This window comes from Balaenoptera borealis, assembly GCF_965194805.1.
Source record: "Balaenoptera borealis genome assembly, chromosome: 11".
NCBI lineage: Eukaryota > Metazoa > Chordata > Mammalia > Artiodactyla > Balaenopteridae > Balaenoptera > Balaenoptera borealis.
In genome coordinates this window covers 55,590,147-55,606,846 of record NC_138868.1, presented here as the reverse complement: position 1 = coordinate 55,606,846, position 16,700 = coordinate 55,590,147, and the positions used below count along the sequence as shown (strand labels likewise).

At 37.9% G+C, this 16,700-nt stretch overlaps 1 protein-coding gene across 2 annotated transcripts in view; it reads right to left on the bottom strand.

Moving 5' to 3' along the window:
* Nucleotides 1-16,700, bottom strand: part of ACER3 (alkaline ceramidase 3) — a 193,276-nt gene continuing 176,576 nt past the window's right edge. The window contains exons 8-12 of one of the 2 annotated variants that reach the window (XR_014231781.1): nt 9,423-9,524; nt 7,080-7,184; nt 6,285-6,619; nt 1,829-1,874; nt 1,233-1,322 (exon numbers count right to left, since the gene is read on the bottom strand). Coding sequence is in view for 1 of the 2 variants with exons in the window: in XM_082343393.1 (XP_082199519.1) it covers nt 1,269-1,322; nt 1,829-1,874; nt 7,080-7,184; nt 9,423-9,524 (307 nt within the window). In the remaining variant the exon portion in view is untranslated. Of the gene's footprint in view, nt 1,323-1,828; nt 1,875-6,284; nt 6,620-7,079; nt 7,185-9,422; nt 9,525-16,700 lie in introns of both variants that reach the window. The other variant, XM_082343393.1, reaches the window with a different exon arrangement.

The following is a 16,700-nucleotide window of genomic DNA, read 5'->3' as shown; positions in this document are numbered from 1 at the left end:
TCAAATCAGGTTTTTATTCCAGGCAGGTGTTATGTTTGTGAAGAGTGATTCAATTTGTTATACATTCAAATCCAAATTAGAACTAGCTGCCTTACAATGAGATTTCACTGCCATGTCTTAGTACTTTAATTTTTGGTAGTTCTGTTACAAGTTCAAGTAAGTTAGAGCTCTTTTCAACCCTTATATCTCTTTCCTTCAGCAAAATGAAGGAGCAGGTATTCTAATAAGCTTTATGTACATAAGATCCTGATGATTTTAGCTCTAGTTAACCCAACACATTTCCCTGGGCATAACCATGGCCTCTCTGAAAACTGGAAAATATTGCATAATTTTAAAAGTCAGAGTATAACGACATTTACTGGTAACTTCAAATGAGTTATTCTAGGAGGATGAAATACGTTTGCCCACCAATCATGTTTGCCTAGCCATAAAAACAGTGACAACTTAAAGATCTGCAAAGATCAAAGGAAACGGAGCAACCACCTTTAACTGGGTGGAGGAGGAACATTCTACAGGTGTCCTGGTGGCCTTCATAAAGGTTACAAGATGACCCACCCACCCTGCCGGGCTGTGACCACAAACGACATCCCAGAGCCCACCGCAAATCTGGAATGTGACAAGTATAGAACCCAGTGGCAGGTCTGAGCTTGCTTATAACACTCGGACCAGCACAGAGGCAGACAATGAAGAACTACCAGAATCCCACAGATAGCTCTTTTCTTTTCTTTTCTTTTTTTTTTTTTACCTTGGGAAACCATCCATGAGGTTACTATGACAAAAATATAAATCAAGGCTGAAATAGCTAAGTGCTGCCTCACAGCTGGCCATCTGGATATGGGGTTTTGCCAGTCCTTAGCTGGCTGTTTTCATTATTTAATCAAATATTAAGAAAAGTTTAATTCACATGCAAGCCTTGTCAAAAAAAGAGAAAAAGGTTAATTTCCTATGATCAGCACAAACTGTTAACCTGTTAAGAAAAGCCCAATATTTCCAGCATTCGAGTATATACATACAAATCGTGTCTGTTTCTTTTGAAACATCTTAGAGTGACGGTGAGGAGGAGGAAGACAAATGAGATAAAGACACAAGCTAAACATCCAACAAGCCCCATTCCTCATTCTCTGTATGGCTGGCAGCATTAGTCAGAAAGTCACTCCTTTGCTGCGACGGTCATGATATATTTGAACGTGTAGATCTCTAAAGATTTCCTTAATCATTTGACCAGGCCTATGGTACGTGCTATTTTGTTTTATTGGTGAAATAATTCATCAGTGCTTCCTGAGAGGCTCAAACAGGATCACCGGCCAGATTCCGAAGAGAAACTGTTTGGAAACAAGTTAGGACAAAATGAAAGAAGATAAAATTTTTCCATGTTATCCCTGAAAAAGAATGAAAAAGAACCCATGGGCTATGACTACAGTGGTTTGCTAGTGGTTGTCCTGGTATTAATAACCTGAGCAGAGCATATTCTTTCTAGGTCTACACCAGATCTCAGAAACTATTTTTATTTAATTTATTTAAATATATTAAGCATCTACTTTGTCAAGCATAGAGCTGGGCATTTAAATCATCTCAGATCTTTAAAGTAACTCTGTAATGTAGCTATTAACAGCTCCATTTTACTATTGAAGAAACTAAGGCTTAAAGAAAAGAGACTTGCCCAAGGTAATAGAAAAGTAAGTGGAAGACTTAAGATTCAAGAGCATCTGGTCCCAAGGCCTGTACTCTCTCTGCTACCTCTCCACCCCACCCCCTTCTTCCACCTCCATCCCATCCTCCCATTACCTCCGTCCTCCACACACACACACACCCTAGGAAGTGGACTTACCTTCACCTTTGGCCTGTATCTCAGGTAAAGTGTTCTTGTATATAAACTGAAAGAAAAGGGGAGGGGGAAAGCTTTTCAGACAAATTTTTTAAAAATTGAAGTATAGTTGATTTACAATACTGTGTTAGTTTCAGGTGTACAGCAAAGTGATTCAGATATATATAGTTTTATATATATATATATATATATATATATATATATATTCTTTTTCAGATTCTTTTCCATTATAGGTTATTATAAGATATTGAATATAGTTCCCTGTGCTATATAGTAGATCCTTGTTGTTTACTTATTTTATATATAGTAGTGTGTATCTGTTAATCCCAAACTCCTAATTTATCCCTCCCTCCCCACCCCCTTTCCCCTTTGGAAACCAAAGTTTGTTTTCTATATCTGTGAGTCTATTTCTGTTTTGTAAATAAGTTCAGACAAGTTTTTAAATTCATGCAAACTGGCTTACTGACAAATTTAACCACAGTGCCTCTGTATATACAAAGAAAAAGCAACACTGGCAAATAAACTTTGTTCATTTAGCAATCGTTTTTTGAGGACCTACTCTATGCAGAACAGTTGGCAAGATCCTAAGGAAGACAGAAATGATCAACTCTCAGACTGTAACCTCAGGATGTTTGTAGTTTAGTAGGGAGCATTCTGCTCATGTTTGATGTGATTCATGTCATGATTGCCAGTTTCATCTCTGAAGATATATGGTAGTAAGAATTAAGATAGAGTATTCCTAGAATATTTTAGAAACGGTTATACCAGCTCTATCAGGATTACAATACAGGTATGAAATAACCAGGAAGGTATCACTTCTTCAGAGAATCCTTTAAAATGAGTCACCTCTAAAGATGAGATCAGATTCTGGGCTTCCCTAGTGGCACAGTGGTTAAGAATCTGCCTGCCAATGCATGGGACACGGTTTCAAGCCCTGGTCCGGGAAGAACCCACATGCCGCGGAGCAACTAAGCCCATGCGCCACAACTGCTGAGCCTGTGCTCTAGAGCCTGCAAGCCACAACTACTGAAGCCCGCGCACCTAGAGCCCGTGCTCTGCAACATGAGAAGCCACCGCAATGAGAAGCCTGTGCACTGTAACGAAGAGTAGCCCCTGCTCGCTGCAACTAGAGAAAGCCCGCGTGCAGCAACAAAGACCCAATGCAGCCAAAAATGAATAAATAAATTTATTAAAAAAAAAAAAGATGAGATCAGATTCTAATATATCAGTCCGTACAGCAAAAATAAAGTTAAATTTATCTCTGAAAAATTTATTAAACTGTCCATAACTTAACAGCATACACAGTTTATATATAGTACACGATTTAAGTGTATTTGAATAGTAATATACAGTATAAGAACATATGCAAAACATAATTTTATAGCATGAAAAATTTTCTCCTTTAAATAAGAGAATGAAAAAGAGCACATTTTTTTTAAATTAATTAATTATTTTATTTATTTTTGGCTGTGTTGGGTCTTCGTTTCTGTGCGTGGGCTTTCTCTAGTTGCGGCAAGTGGGAGCCACTCTTCATCGCAGTGCACGGGCCCCTCACTATCGCGGCCTCTCTTGTTGCGGAGCACAGGCTCCAGATGCACAGGCTCAGTAGTTGTGGCTCATGGGCCCAGTTGCTCCGCGGCATGTGGGATCTTCCCAGACCAGGGCTCGAACCCGTGTCCCCTGCATTGGCAGGCAGATTCTCAACCACTGCGCCACCAGGGAAGCCCCGAGCACGTATTTTTGAATTTGAGTAATTTAGTGTGGCTATGATGCCATTCTAATGTACCCAAAACTGGAACTATAAAGAGAAGCATCATATATTATGAATACTTTACTGTCTTAGAATATAATCTTACTCTGACAATTTTTCAGATGTTAATCTCTAAAAGAAAGTTGCCATGTTTTCTCTTCTCTTTAGTGAAGAGTCCTGGACTGGGGCACAGAAGCCCTGGATTCCAACCCTTGTTGTCACCTCCACTGCTCCCAACTATTTGTTAAGTACCTACAACATGGGGGCAAGCACTGGACCCAGAGCTTTATACACACTTCATTCTTAAACTACCCTACTAGGTAGGTATTATTATTCCTGTTTTGCATATGAGAAAGTCTCAAAAAAGGTCAAATATTTCATTCAAGGTGCTACAGCTAGTAAATGCTAGAAGCAGGATTGAATTCAGGTGCTGTCTAATCATTATCCAATATATTCTACTCCAACTAGCCAGTGACCTTGAGTGTCACTTCTCTCTGGGCCCCAGTTTCCTTCACCATCAAATTAAGAAGTTATATTAGTTGATTTCTAAGGTCTTGATTGGTTTGGGGAGACAGAAAACCCTGGGCTCAAATCCAGGCAATAACACTAAGATCATGCGTGAGGCACCTGACTTCTCTGAGCCCGTCTTTCCTCAAGTGTAAAACAGGACCATCACGATTATTAAAGGAATAATATATATCAAGCCCAGATGAGGCTATGAGCTGAAAATTCAAACTTTTTATTGTGGAAAATTTCAAACATAAACAAAAATACCTGTCACATAAATTTGTTAAAAATACCTCCTTATCTTCCTTATATTTGCAGCATCTGTGGTGATGTTTCTTGTTGCATTTCTGATAGTGGTTATTTATGCTTTTCCCCCTTTCTCTTTTAGTCTCACCAGATGGGTCAGCTGTTAAGTTAATGTATCTCAGCTCCAAATCCACTCTTCTATATTCCATCCTGTTTGTGATGCAGGAGATGAGACTACAAACTACATTCCTGCCTTGCCAGATGCTCCCTAATAGGCTCTGCTAATTAGGGCATTTGAAAGAGACTGAAAAGCTGGAGGAGAAAGAAAGGACTTCTCATTTTTGTTTCATTTTTATCAGGGGCCACTGGCTTGTGGTTGTTGTGAACAGCATCCCAACAACACTCCATCACTATGGCAGCAACAGTTTCTTCCTGTAGCAGCAGTACCCTTTTTTTTTTAATACATTTATTTATTTTTATTTTATTTATTTTTGGCTGCATTGGGTCTTTGCTGCTGCACGTGGGCTTTCTCTAGTTGCGGCAAGCGGGGGCTACTCTTCGTTGCGGCGCATGGGCTTCTCATTGCGGTGGCTTCTCATTGTGGAGCATGGGCTCTAGGCACATGGGCTTCAGCAGTTGTGGCATGCAGGCTCAGCAGTTGTGGCTCACGGGCTCTAGAGTGCAGGCTCAGTAGCTGTGGCGCACGGGCTTAGCTGCTCCATGGCATGTGGGATCGTCCCAGACCAGGGCTTGAACCCGTGTCCCCTGCATTGGCAGGTGGATTCTTAACCACTGTTTCACCAGGGAAGCCCAGCAGTACCCTTCTTAAGAGTCCTGGGTCTCAGCCCCATGGGGTCTTTCCTCTGAGCTCAGATACCAGCTCCAGCTGAACAGAGCCTCCTGTTCAGACATGAGTTTGGAGTCCCCAAATTCTTCAATACTCCTCCTGTCAAGAGATAGACTCTATGACTTTGACCAATGGAGTATGGTGAGAGTGATACAATTTGAGTTGAGACTAGGTTATAAAAGGCCCCACTGCTTCCATCTGGTTCTCTAGAGATGCTCCCTCTGAGGGAAGCCATCTGTCAGGTAAGAAGTATTCATTGCTGTATTATATTACACTGCAGTTATGTCCTTGGGACTTCGTGGGCAGTGTTAAAGTGCCAAGTTTTTAATTCTTGGGTTTGCTTTATAGTTATTTTTGTTTCTCCTTTTCTATCATTTGTCAGTTTCCCCAAGCATTTCCTCCCATAACCCTCCCTCTTAAATAGTTATTTCTAATATGCTATGGGCTGAGAATCCAAATAATCAATGCAGTAAGAAGTGGCAAAAAATAAAATAATTATACTTAGAGCCAGAGTTTAAAGAACTCTTTCATGATTAATAACCTTGAGCTCTTCACAGTATGAATTCAGTGATTCTTATTTAGTTGCCCAGAAGTTCTTTTTATATCATTCTCAAGTAGTTAAATTCAGGTTGCCTAAATAAGTTGATCTCTAGACAGGTGAGATGCAAATGTTTTAAAAGGTATTCTAAAAATTTCACTTGAGTAAATTTTCACATTGGTTCAAAGGAAAATTTTCTTTCCCTTTCTATAAATATTTCAGCTCTCTCAATTCTTGAGTGAATTTGAGATTAAACATAGACTGATCCCCTGGCAAAGAGATCAACATGTACACATTCATTCATTAAATCATTTAACAATATATACTGAGTGCTTACTATGTGACAGGCATTGATTTAAGCACTTGGGAGAGTAGAAGTGAATAAGATAAAGTCCTTGCTCTCAAGAAACTTACAGTCTAGTTGGGGGAGGTAAACAAGTAAACACATGACTGGTTATAAATGTCGTGAAGAAAAATAAGGCTTGGTAAGGGGAGAGAGTGATACAGATGTATTATTTGAGCAGGGTGATCAGAGAGAATTCTGATTCCATTTTTGCTATAAATGGCTGACCTCCAACGAATTCTTGAATTTATTTATTTTATTTATTTTTTGGCTGTGTTGGGTCTTCATTGCTGCGTGCGGGCTTTCTCTAGTTGAGGTGAGTGGGGGCCACTCCTCGCTGCGGTGCATGGGCTTCTCATTGTGGTGGCTTCTCCTGTTGCGGAGCATGGGCTCTAGGCACGTGGTCTTCAGTAGTTGTGGCACATGGGCTCAGTAGCTGTGGCACACAGGCTTAGTTGCTCTGTGGCATGTGGGATCTTCCCGGACCAGGGCTTGAACCCATGACCCCTGCATTGGTAGGCAGATTCTTAACCACTGTGCCACCAGAGAAGCCCCAACAAGTTCTTTATTAGGGGAACAAGGAAAGAAAAGTGGCAACCAATTTATTTCAGGGAAGGAGACAAATTAAGTTGGGGACTTCAGATACTCATGCTTTCCCAGTCCCCACTCAGGGGATCTGGCTGCTTTTTTCCCCTTAAATTTGTTCTCTATACACAAAGATATGATGATCAACAAGAAATGGAAATGTTTATATCCTACTTGCACTAAAAAAGGAGATGAATGATCTACTTAAAATGTAGATCATGTGCCAGAGGTCGGTTACTAGAGCTGTCACCCTTTAAAGATGAGAAAACAGAGCTTCAGAGAGAGTAAGGGACTTGCTTAAGATCACCCGGTGGCAGAGGCAAAGCTGGAACATAAGTTTCTGATTCTGTCTGTGACATTTTATATTTACACCGTTCTATTTGAAGAGTAGAGAAAGAAACACTCCAATACTAGGCTAAAAAAGTCTCTATTTCCTACCTGAAAAGGATGTGAAGATAAGAACCAAGGCCAGTTAAAATATGCCACCATGCATGAAACTGTGTGGTAACAGCTATGATAGGTGGCACCTTCTTTCGAAAGTTCCTGTGTAGAGAGGGGGGGAAAATACGCATGTCAATTATTTTTTATATTTAACAACTATTGCTGACAGTCTTAGAGCATTTTGAAATTTTGAAATGTCATTCTCAAACATGGCAATTATTTAATTTCCTTATGTCTGCTGTAGTCTGCTGTATTGTTTTCCAAAGTGTATTTTGAGAAACAGTATTCCTAACAGAAGTTCCATGAAGAAATGACTCTTTGGTCAAAATAAATGTAGGAAATAGTACATAGTTTATTGCCCTCTTGGAGATTTGTAATGCATATTAACAAATTATAGGCTTTAAAAAGTCCTATCGTAACTAAACAGGTTATCTTCATTTTTTTGAGGTTAACCTACTAATACATGGAACCCTTCTTTCAGGTAATATCTTATTAGCACCTTATGGAACAAGTGTTTCCTGGAAAAACACTTTGGGAAACACTGGTCAACTTAGCTATTCACTCAAGAAACTAGACACGAGCTTTTTCTATGCCCTATGTACAACCATCATTTCAGAAGAGCACCAAACAGTCTATAAAGTCCTTTTGCATTTACAATATTATTTCACTTCATAGTGAGTCTTTGAGGTGGCTTTATAAGCTTTGCTTTGAAGATGAGGAAACTAAAATGCAGAGAGATTACTGAGTTGCCCAAGTCACTCAGCTAGTGGTACAGCTGAGTCTCAAATTATAGATCTTTTGATTAAGTGTGTATCATATTAATATTCTCATTTATTAGAGGGGGGAAATTCAGTGTGAAACACCAAATTATTTTCTAGATATCCCCACAAATTTTGCGGACATCTCTAAGAACCTACTTTATTTCTTAGTAGAAACAGAGGATCTCACCCAGAGGATGATGACTTACCTCTGCGTTGTAAAAGCCCCAGTTGGGGTTCTGATGGATATTATGGTACTGATTCAGAACCACTCACTTAGATCTTAGTTTTTTAAGCAAGATGTATTATTTGTTTGTGTGCATTTAAAGTCTACATTTCAAACATATGCAAAAGTAGGCAAAATAATAATGTACCCATTACCCAGCTTCAACAATTATAATTTATGGCCAATCTTGTATCATCTAAACTTCTCCCCTCCCATATTATTTTGAAGCAAATCTCAGATATTGTTATCATTTTACACATGCAAACATATGCAAAAGTAGGCAAAATAATAATGTACCCATTACCCAGCTTCAACAATTATAATTTATGGTCAATCTTGTATCATCTAAACTTCTCCCCTCCCATATTATTTTGAAGCAAATCCCCGATATTGTTATCATTTTACCTCTAAATATTTCAGTATATATCTCTAAAAGGTTAAAACTTCTTTAAAACGTAACTATAATACCATTTTCACACCTAAAAGATTAACAGTAATCCCTTAACATCATTAGATATTTGACTACTGATCATAAGCTTTTTTTTTTTTAAACACTTTGTTTGAATCAAGATCCAAAAAAAAGTAATTACATTGAGTTTGGTTGATAATATCTCTTAAGTCTCTTTTAATCTTACGTTCCTCCTCCCTTTTTTACCCCCTCTGCAATTTATTTGCTGAAGAGACTAGGTCATTCATTCTATAGATTTCCCACAGTTTGAATTTTGCTGATTGCCTTTCTGTGGTGCTATTCAATACATTCCTCTGTTGTCTATGATTATGCAAAACTGTTAAGTCAGAATTTTGAGTTGGAAGGATCCACTAGTTTAACCTACTTAACATGTTCATTTTATGGAAACTGAGGCCCAGACAGACAGTGTCTTAGGTGACAGACTAGAGTCCAGAGACCCAAGATTCAAATTCCAGTGAATATATAATTGCTGAAAAGGTAGTAAAAAGGAATACTTTCCTTTCTTAGAAAATAACATTAAGCATATTAAAGTACAAAATTATATACACGTATTTCATATGCTTATTACAAATCATTCCTATTTCTTATTTCTTCAGTAAAGCAGATTAGGCAGATTTCAAAGCCCTAGTCAATATTTGATTAACTGTATAGTACTGCAATGCACACACAAAAAATCCCTACAGATGTTATGGAATATTCTTAGGTCCAAATTTTTAGGTAATTTAAACAAGCATTCCCAGAATTTAGCTTTATTGTGCTATATGTATATTTTTAATTTCAATGATGGCAAAAGTTCACTTCAGTGCACTAATAATTCTATATGCCTATGAAATGGTCTGCTTAATAGATTCCAAAAATATTTTTCAGAGATTGAAAATATATCTTACCTCAGTGAATCACAAAAGATGTTATCTATGTTCCATAATAAAAATCCCAATAAAAATACACCCAAGGATGTATAACCCAGTCCTCTAAGCCATGGATAAACCCTGTGGGTTAAAAAAAAAAGCAAAATGAAATTTTGTCAAGTCATGTCATGATGAGAGCTTGAAGTCATCACTGTCATGAGAGGAAAAGGTTTTCATAAGTATTAAAAGCAAACTTATCTATTAAATTCTCTAATACATTTGCCTATTACACTTAGCCATTAAAAGGTACTAAGAAAAAAATGTGCCACTAAGTGTATCAAGAGAGTAATCTGAAAGTACCCAGTAACTTTATCAGTCACTTGGAAGAGGCAGAGTGGTGGTGGAACAGAAAGAACATTAATTGAGTCATTTGCTGTGTCAGGCACTACAGTATATTAGATACACACAATATATATACATAAACACACACATATGAATACAACCTTCAAATAAACTCTGTGAGGCAGGTATTATTCTTTTTGCTTCACTGATGAGGGAACTGAAGCTTGGTGAGTTATCCAAAATAACAGGTATAGCTAACATATTTTTTACAGCTTTATCCATCACCTCCAAAAGCTTAGTTTATATATTTTTTAGAATGTTATATAAATGGAATAATACAGTATGTTCTCTTTGTTACATGGCTTCTTTCATTTGGCATAATTATTCTGAAATTCATCCATGTTGTTATGTGTATCAATACTCATTTCCTTTTACTGCTGAGTAGTATGCCACTATATGGATATACCACAATTTGTTTATCTGTCCAAATGTTGGTGGACATTTGTGTTGTTTCGTTTTTTGCTATGACAAATAAAGCAGCTATGAACATTCATAAATAAGTCTTTGTATGGACATATACTTTCATTTCTCTTGGGTAAAAAGCTAGGAGGAGAGCTGAATTGTCTGGCAGGTGAATGTTAAACTTAAGACAGCTAAACTGTTTTACTAAGTGATTGTATCATTTTACATTCCCACCAGCAGGGTAGGAGTGTTTTTTGTTCTACATCCTCACTAACACTTGCTATGACATCAGTCTTTTTCATTTTAGTTGCCTCAGTAGGTGTATAGAGGTATCACGTTGTGGTTTTAATTTTTATTTCCTTAATGATTGCTACTGAGCATCTTTTCATATGTTTATTTGCCATCCCTGTATCTTCTTTGATATGGTGTTTATTGAATCTTTACCCATTAAAAAAAGTGTTATTTGCCGTCTTATTATTGAGTTGTAAGAGTTTTTTATATATTCTAATTGTAAGTCCTTTGTTGGACATATATTTTGCAAACATTTTCTCCAAGTCTGTGACTTGCCTTTCATTTTCATTTTTTTTGGATTCTTAAAAAAAATTTTTTTTAAATTGAATTATAGCTGATTTACAATGTTCTGTTAGTTTCTGGTGTACAGCAAAGTGATTCAGTTATATATATATATTATATATATATACTTTTTCATATTCTTTTCCATTATGGTTTTTTTGTGATGTGTTAATGTAGGTTTATTTTATTTTCATTTTTTGAATTTTTTTTTAATACAGCAGGTTCTTATTAGTTATCTATTTTATACATATTAGTGTATATATGTCAATCCCAATCTCCCAATTCATCACACCACCACCATCACCACCCCCACTTTCCCCCCCTGGTGTCCATACATTTGTTCTCTACATCTGTGTCTCTATTTCTGTCTTGCAAACCAGTTCATCTGTACCATTTTTCTAGATTCCACATATATGCATTAATATACGATATTTGTTTTTCTCATTCTGACTTCACTCTGTATGACAGCCTCTAGGTCCATCCACGTCTCTACAAATGACCCAATTTCGTTCCTTTTTATGGCTGAGTAATATTCCATTGTATATATGTACCACATCTTCTTTATCCATTCATCTGTCGACGGGCATTTAGGTTGCTTCCATGACCTGGCTATTGTAAATAGTGCTGCAGTGAACATTGGGGTGCATGTGTCTTTTTGAATTATAGTTTTCTCTGGGTATATGCCCAGTAGTGGGATTGCTGGGTCATATGGTAATTCTATTTTTAGTCTTTTAAGGAACCTCCACACTGATCTTCATAGTGGTTGTATCAATTTACATTCTCACCAACAGTGCAAGAGGGTTCCCTTTTCTCCACACCCTCTCCAGCATTTGTTGTGTGTAGATTTTCTGATGATGCCCATTCTAACTGGTGTGAGGTGATACCTCATTGTAGTTTTGATTTGCATTTCTCTATTAGTGATGTTGAGCAGCTTTTCATGTGCCTCTTGGCCATCTGTATGTCTTCTTTGGAGAAATGTCTATTTAGGTCTTCTGCCCATTGTTTGATTGGGTTTTATTAATATTGAGCTGTGGGCTTCCCTGGTGGTGCAGTGGTTAAGAGTCCACCTGCAAATGCAGGGGACATGGGTTCGAGCCCTGGTCCGGGAAGATCCCACATGCTGCGGAGCAACTAAGCCCGTGTGCCACAACTACTGAGCCTGCGCTCTAGAACCTGAGCCACAACTACTGAGCCCACATGCCACAACTACTGAAGCCTGTGCACCTAGAGCCCGTGCTCTGCAACAAGAGAAGCCCGTGCACAGCAACGAAGACCCAATGCAGCCAAAAATAAAAATAAATAAATATGTAAATAAATTTATTAAAAAAATATATTGAGCTGCATGAGCTGTTTATATATTTTGGAGATTAATCCTTTGTCCATTGATTTGTTTGCAAATATTTTCTCCCGTTCTGAGGGTTGTATTTTCGTCTTGTTTATAGTTTCCTTTGCTGTGCAAAAGCTTTTAAGTTTCATTAGGTCCCATTTGTTTTTGTTTTTATTTCCATTGTTCTAGGAGGTGGGTCAAAAAAGATCTTGCTGTGATTTATGTCAAAGAGTGTTCTTTCTATGTTTTCCTCTTAGAGTTTTACAGTGTCTGGTCTTACAGTTAGGTCTTTAATCCATTTTGAGTTTATTTTTGTATATGGTGTTAGGGAGTGTTCTAATTTCATTCTTTTACATGTAGCTGTCCAGTTTTCCAAGCACCACTTATTGAAGAGACTGTCTTTTCTCCATTGTGTATTCTTGCCTCCTTTGTCATAGATTAGTTGACCATAGGTGCAAGAGTTTATCTCTGGGCTTTCTATCCTGTTCCATTGATCTATATTTCTGTTTTTGTGCCAGTAAGATATTGTCTTAATTACTGTAATTTTGTAGTATAGTCTGAAGTCAGGGAGTCTGATTCCTCCAGCTCCATTTTTTCCCCTCAAGACTGCTTTGGTTACTTGGGGTCTTTTGTGTCTCCATACAGATTTTAAGATTTTTTGTTCTAGTTCTGTAAAAATGCCATTGGTAATTTGATAGAGATTGCATTGATCCATTATGGTCTATTACAGGATATTGAATATAGTTCCCTGTGCTATACAGTAGGATCTTGTTGTTTATCCATTCTATATATAATTGTTTGCATCCACTAACCCCAAACTCCCAATCCTTTCCCCACCCCCACTCCCCGCCCTTGGTAACCACAGGTCTGTTCTCTACATCTGTGAGTCTGTTTCTGTTCTGTAGATAAGCCTCTTTGTTGCTCTTTTTCAAAATTGTTTTGGCTCTTCTAGGTCCTTTGCATTCCATGTAAATTTCATAAATTGTTTCTCAATTTTTACCAAAAAGCCTGCAGAGATTTTGATTGTGATTGCATTGAACCTATAGATCAATTTGGAGAGAACTGACATCTTAATAACACTGAAGTTTTCTAACCCATGAAAATGATACATCTATTTATTTAGGGCTTCTTTAATTTTGCTCAGCAAAAAACTGTTCACCACAATTTCTAACATACAGAGCTTGCATATATTTGCTAAATTTAATCCTTAAACTTTTTTTTTTTTTTTAAGGAACCGGTTGGTAAGTTCTGTTTTTTTTTCAATAGTTGATCACTGTAGTTTTTAAATTTTTATCTATCTATCTATCTATCTATTTATTTATGGCTGTGCTGGGTCCTCATTTCTGTGCGAAGGCCCTCTCCAGTTGCGGCAAGTGGGGGCCACTCTTCATCGTGGTGCGCGGGCCTCTCACTATTGCAGCCTCTCTTGTCGCAGAGCACAGGCTCCAGACGCGCAGGCTCAGCAATTGTGGCTCATGGGTCTAGTTGCTCCGTGGCATGTGGGATCTTCCCAGACCAGGGCTCAAACCCGTGTCTCCTGCATTGGCAGGCAGATTCTCAACCACTGTGCCACCAGGGAAGCCCTGATGTTTTTTAATCGTACTGTAAATTGTACTTTCAAAAATTTCACTTTCCAATTGTTTGGTGCTAGTACATAGAAATATGATTTTTGAATACTGACTTGAATCTCATGACCTTGCTGAATTCCACTTATTGCTTCTAGTAGTTTTTTGGTACCTGTTCTGTGGTATTTTCTGTACACGATCATGTCATTTGCAAACACTATGTTGGACAGGACTTCCACCAGTGTAGTGTTGAACAGAAGTGGTGACAATGGATATCCTTGTTTTTTCTTGATTTTAAAGGTAACTTTTAAAAACATTTCATGACTAAATGTGTTAGATGCTGTAGTTTACAGGTAGAGAAAGTTTCCTTCTATTGAGTTTGTAAAGGGTTTTATTTTGTTTATGTGGTTTATTTAGATCATAAATAGCAGCTGAATTTTTCAGAATGCTTTCTCTGAATCTATTGCTATCATCATGTAGTTTTTATATTTTGTTATTTTAACTATAAGTATTTGCATCTAAACAAATGAAAGGGGTGATTAACTTAAAAATCATCAGGAAAGCACAAACCTGGCTGTGCATGAAAAGGACATTATTGCCACTGTTTGATGAAGGTTCTCAGAGATGAGCTTAAGAGAGTCATAGTATGCCTTCAGCTTTTCTGAGTTTATCATTGCCCCATTTGAGGGAGGCAAGAATGAGTCCCAGGAAGCACAGAGTTCAGCATAGTGAAGGCATTTGGCAGATCTGCAGTGTGGGCCAGGTGCTGAGATGTGACAAGGATATGATCAGTGGGGGTGGGATACTCTCTATTTTCTCCTTCTAAGCTTACTTACCAGGGCCAATCTTCAGCTCTCAGAAGTAGTTCAAAGCAAAATTCTTCTGTGGGGTGAAATGAATGTCTTTGGTTATCCAGGTAGCAGGGCACGTGAGAGACAGCAAGAACTTCATCAGCACATGGTCCATGCAAGCTAAGTACAGATAAGATTCTGGGGACAGACTACCTATATACTATCAGGTCAAGAGTAGTATAATACAGAATGCCCTCAACATATATGTCTCTGGAGTCACACTGCTTCATTCTGGACTGGCTGCCTGTCTAGTGTACTGCTATCATCTGAAAAATCCCTTCCCTTCGCCTTCACCTTGGGAATTGCCTTCACCTCTCTCTGTGTTGGATTTCCTATGTCTTGCATCCTATGTCTTCCTCCTTTTTGGTTTTCTCTCTCATTTTGGTCAAACACATCCTTCAACAGGTTCCTGAGCAATAGTTTATGGAATATAAGTTTTTTTGAGAACTTGAATGTATGAAAATGTATTTTGTCACCATATTTTATCGACAGTTTGGCTAGGTTATTATCCTATAATTCTGGCTTCCAGTTTTGCTTTGGTAAGTCCAAAACCATTCTGATCCCTGATCCTTTGTGTGTGTATCTGCCTTCTAACTCTATAAACTTGTAGAACTGTCCTTGTCTATAATTCTGAAACTGGCATGGGTCTATTTCCACCCACTATGCTTAGTACCCAGTGGGTTCTTTCAATCTAATAACTCATATATTTCAATTGTAGGATACTTTCTTGAATTATTTTGGTGATGATTTCCTCCCTTCCATTTTCTCTGCACAGTACCCCCTCCCCCTTTTTTATGTTGGTCCTTCTATTCCGGCTCAGTAATAATTCCACTGAGTCCCTTCTATTCTCCATTTCTTTCTCATAATTCTGATGGCCCCCAGGGTGTGGTCCATGAACTTAAGGAAACACTTGCTATTTGGCCACAGCAGTGGTGGTGAGTGGGCCCAAGGTCCTGAGGCCCCAAGCTGTCCTGTTTACTCTGGACCATACCATGGGTTTAGTGTCTCTCCTGTGGTAGATGCTTGCTGGTGAATACTGGGTGATGGACCAGAAGACAATAACAATGTATGTTCAGGAGAAAGAATTCCAGTGCCTTCTTTAACTATATCTTTCAAACCCTTCATTTCAGCTTTTCATTTTATCATATTTTTAATATCCTCTTTGGGGGGATTCTCTGAATGTTCCTTTTTTATAGCATCTTACTCTTGATTCATAGATACAGTATATATCTAGGAATATTAATGAATTATAATATTTGCTGTCATTTTGTTGCTTTTGAAGTTTCTTCATGCAAAATTTGTTTACTCTAAGCTGATTTATTCCCTTATTATTTGTTTTGGCCTCTTTCATATTGAATGCATTCATCATATGTCTGGCACTGTCTCCTCAGTCTTAAAGAGTAGAAAACTAAAAAGGTGATCACAAGCTCTAAGCATATGATTGAGGGCTTCAGACTAGTAACCTTCACCGTAGGGTTATTTTTCTGGGCCAATTGTTAGGGAACCCCCAATATCATCAGGTCTTTTAGGTTGCTCATATTCCCTATAAGAAGATTCTTTCAATATTCTGCCTAGATGTCTTTGCATTCAGCATTCATAAAGCATGCATAAGGTCACCCAATTTACCTGATTTCAGTACAGTATTTGCATGCTCAGTTGTGCCTAGCAAAATTCAATCTAGAGATACTGTTCACCCTTTCCAGAGGATAAACCTGCAGACTTCTGCAGCTGCTCCATGGCATGCAGCTGGGTGACAGAGCCTAAGCAATTAACAGTTTCTTAAAGCTTTTAACCAAACCTCTTTATTTTAGACGCCTCCTCCATCTCCTTTGCCAAACTGCCTGTTGCTGCTAATGCCTGATACTCGAGAATCAATTCTCTGATGTAAACTGGAGGTTCTTGACTTAGAATTTGGCTTTCTTGGGTTAGTTAAGGCAGTTATCAGTAACCCATTTACTTTCTAGCTTCTAAAATTTTATTGAGTCTTCTCCTTGTGGGTTTATGCTTTATAAATAAATTCCTTTGTTGTAGTCTTAGGGCTTCAGAAAGGAACAAAATTAGATACCTGTTGATCTTCAACATTGTACCTATTTTTTTTCATTAATTTCTGCCTTTTATCAGTATCAGTCTTCATTTCTCATTGGGTTTATTCTATTCATCTGTTTTCTAATTACTCAAGGTGAATACTTAGTTCATT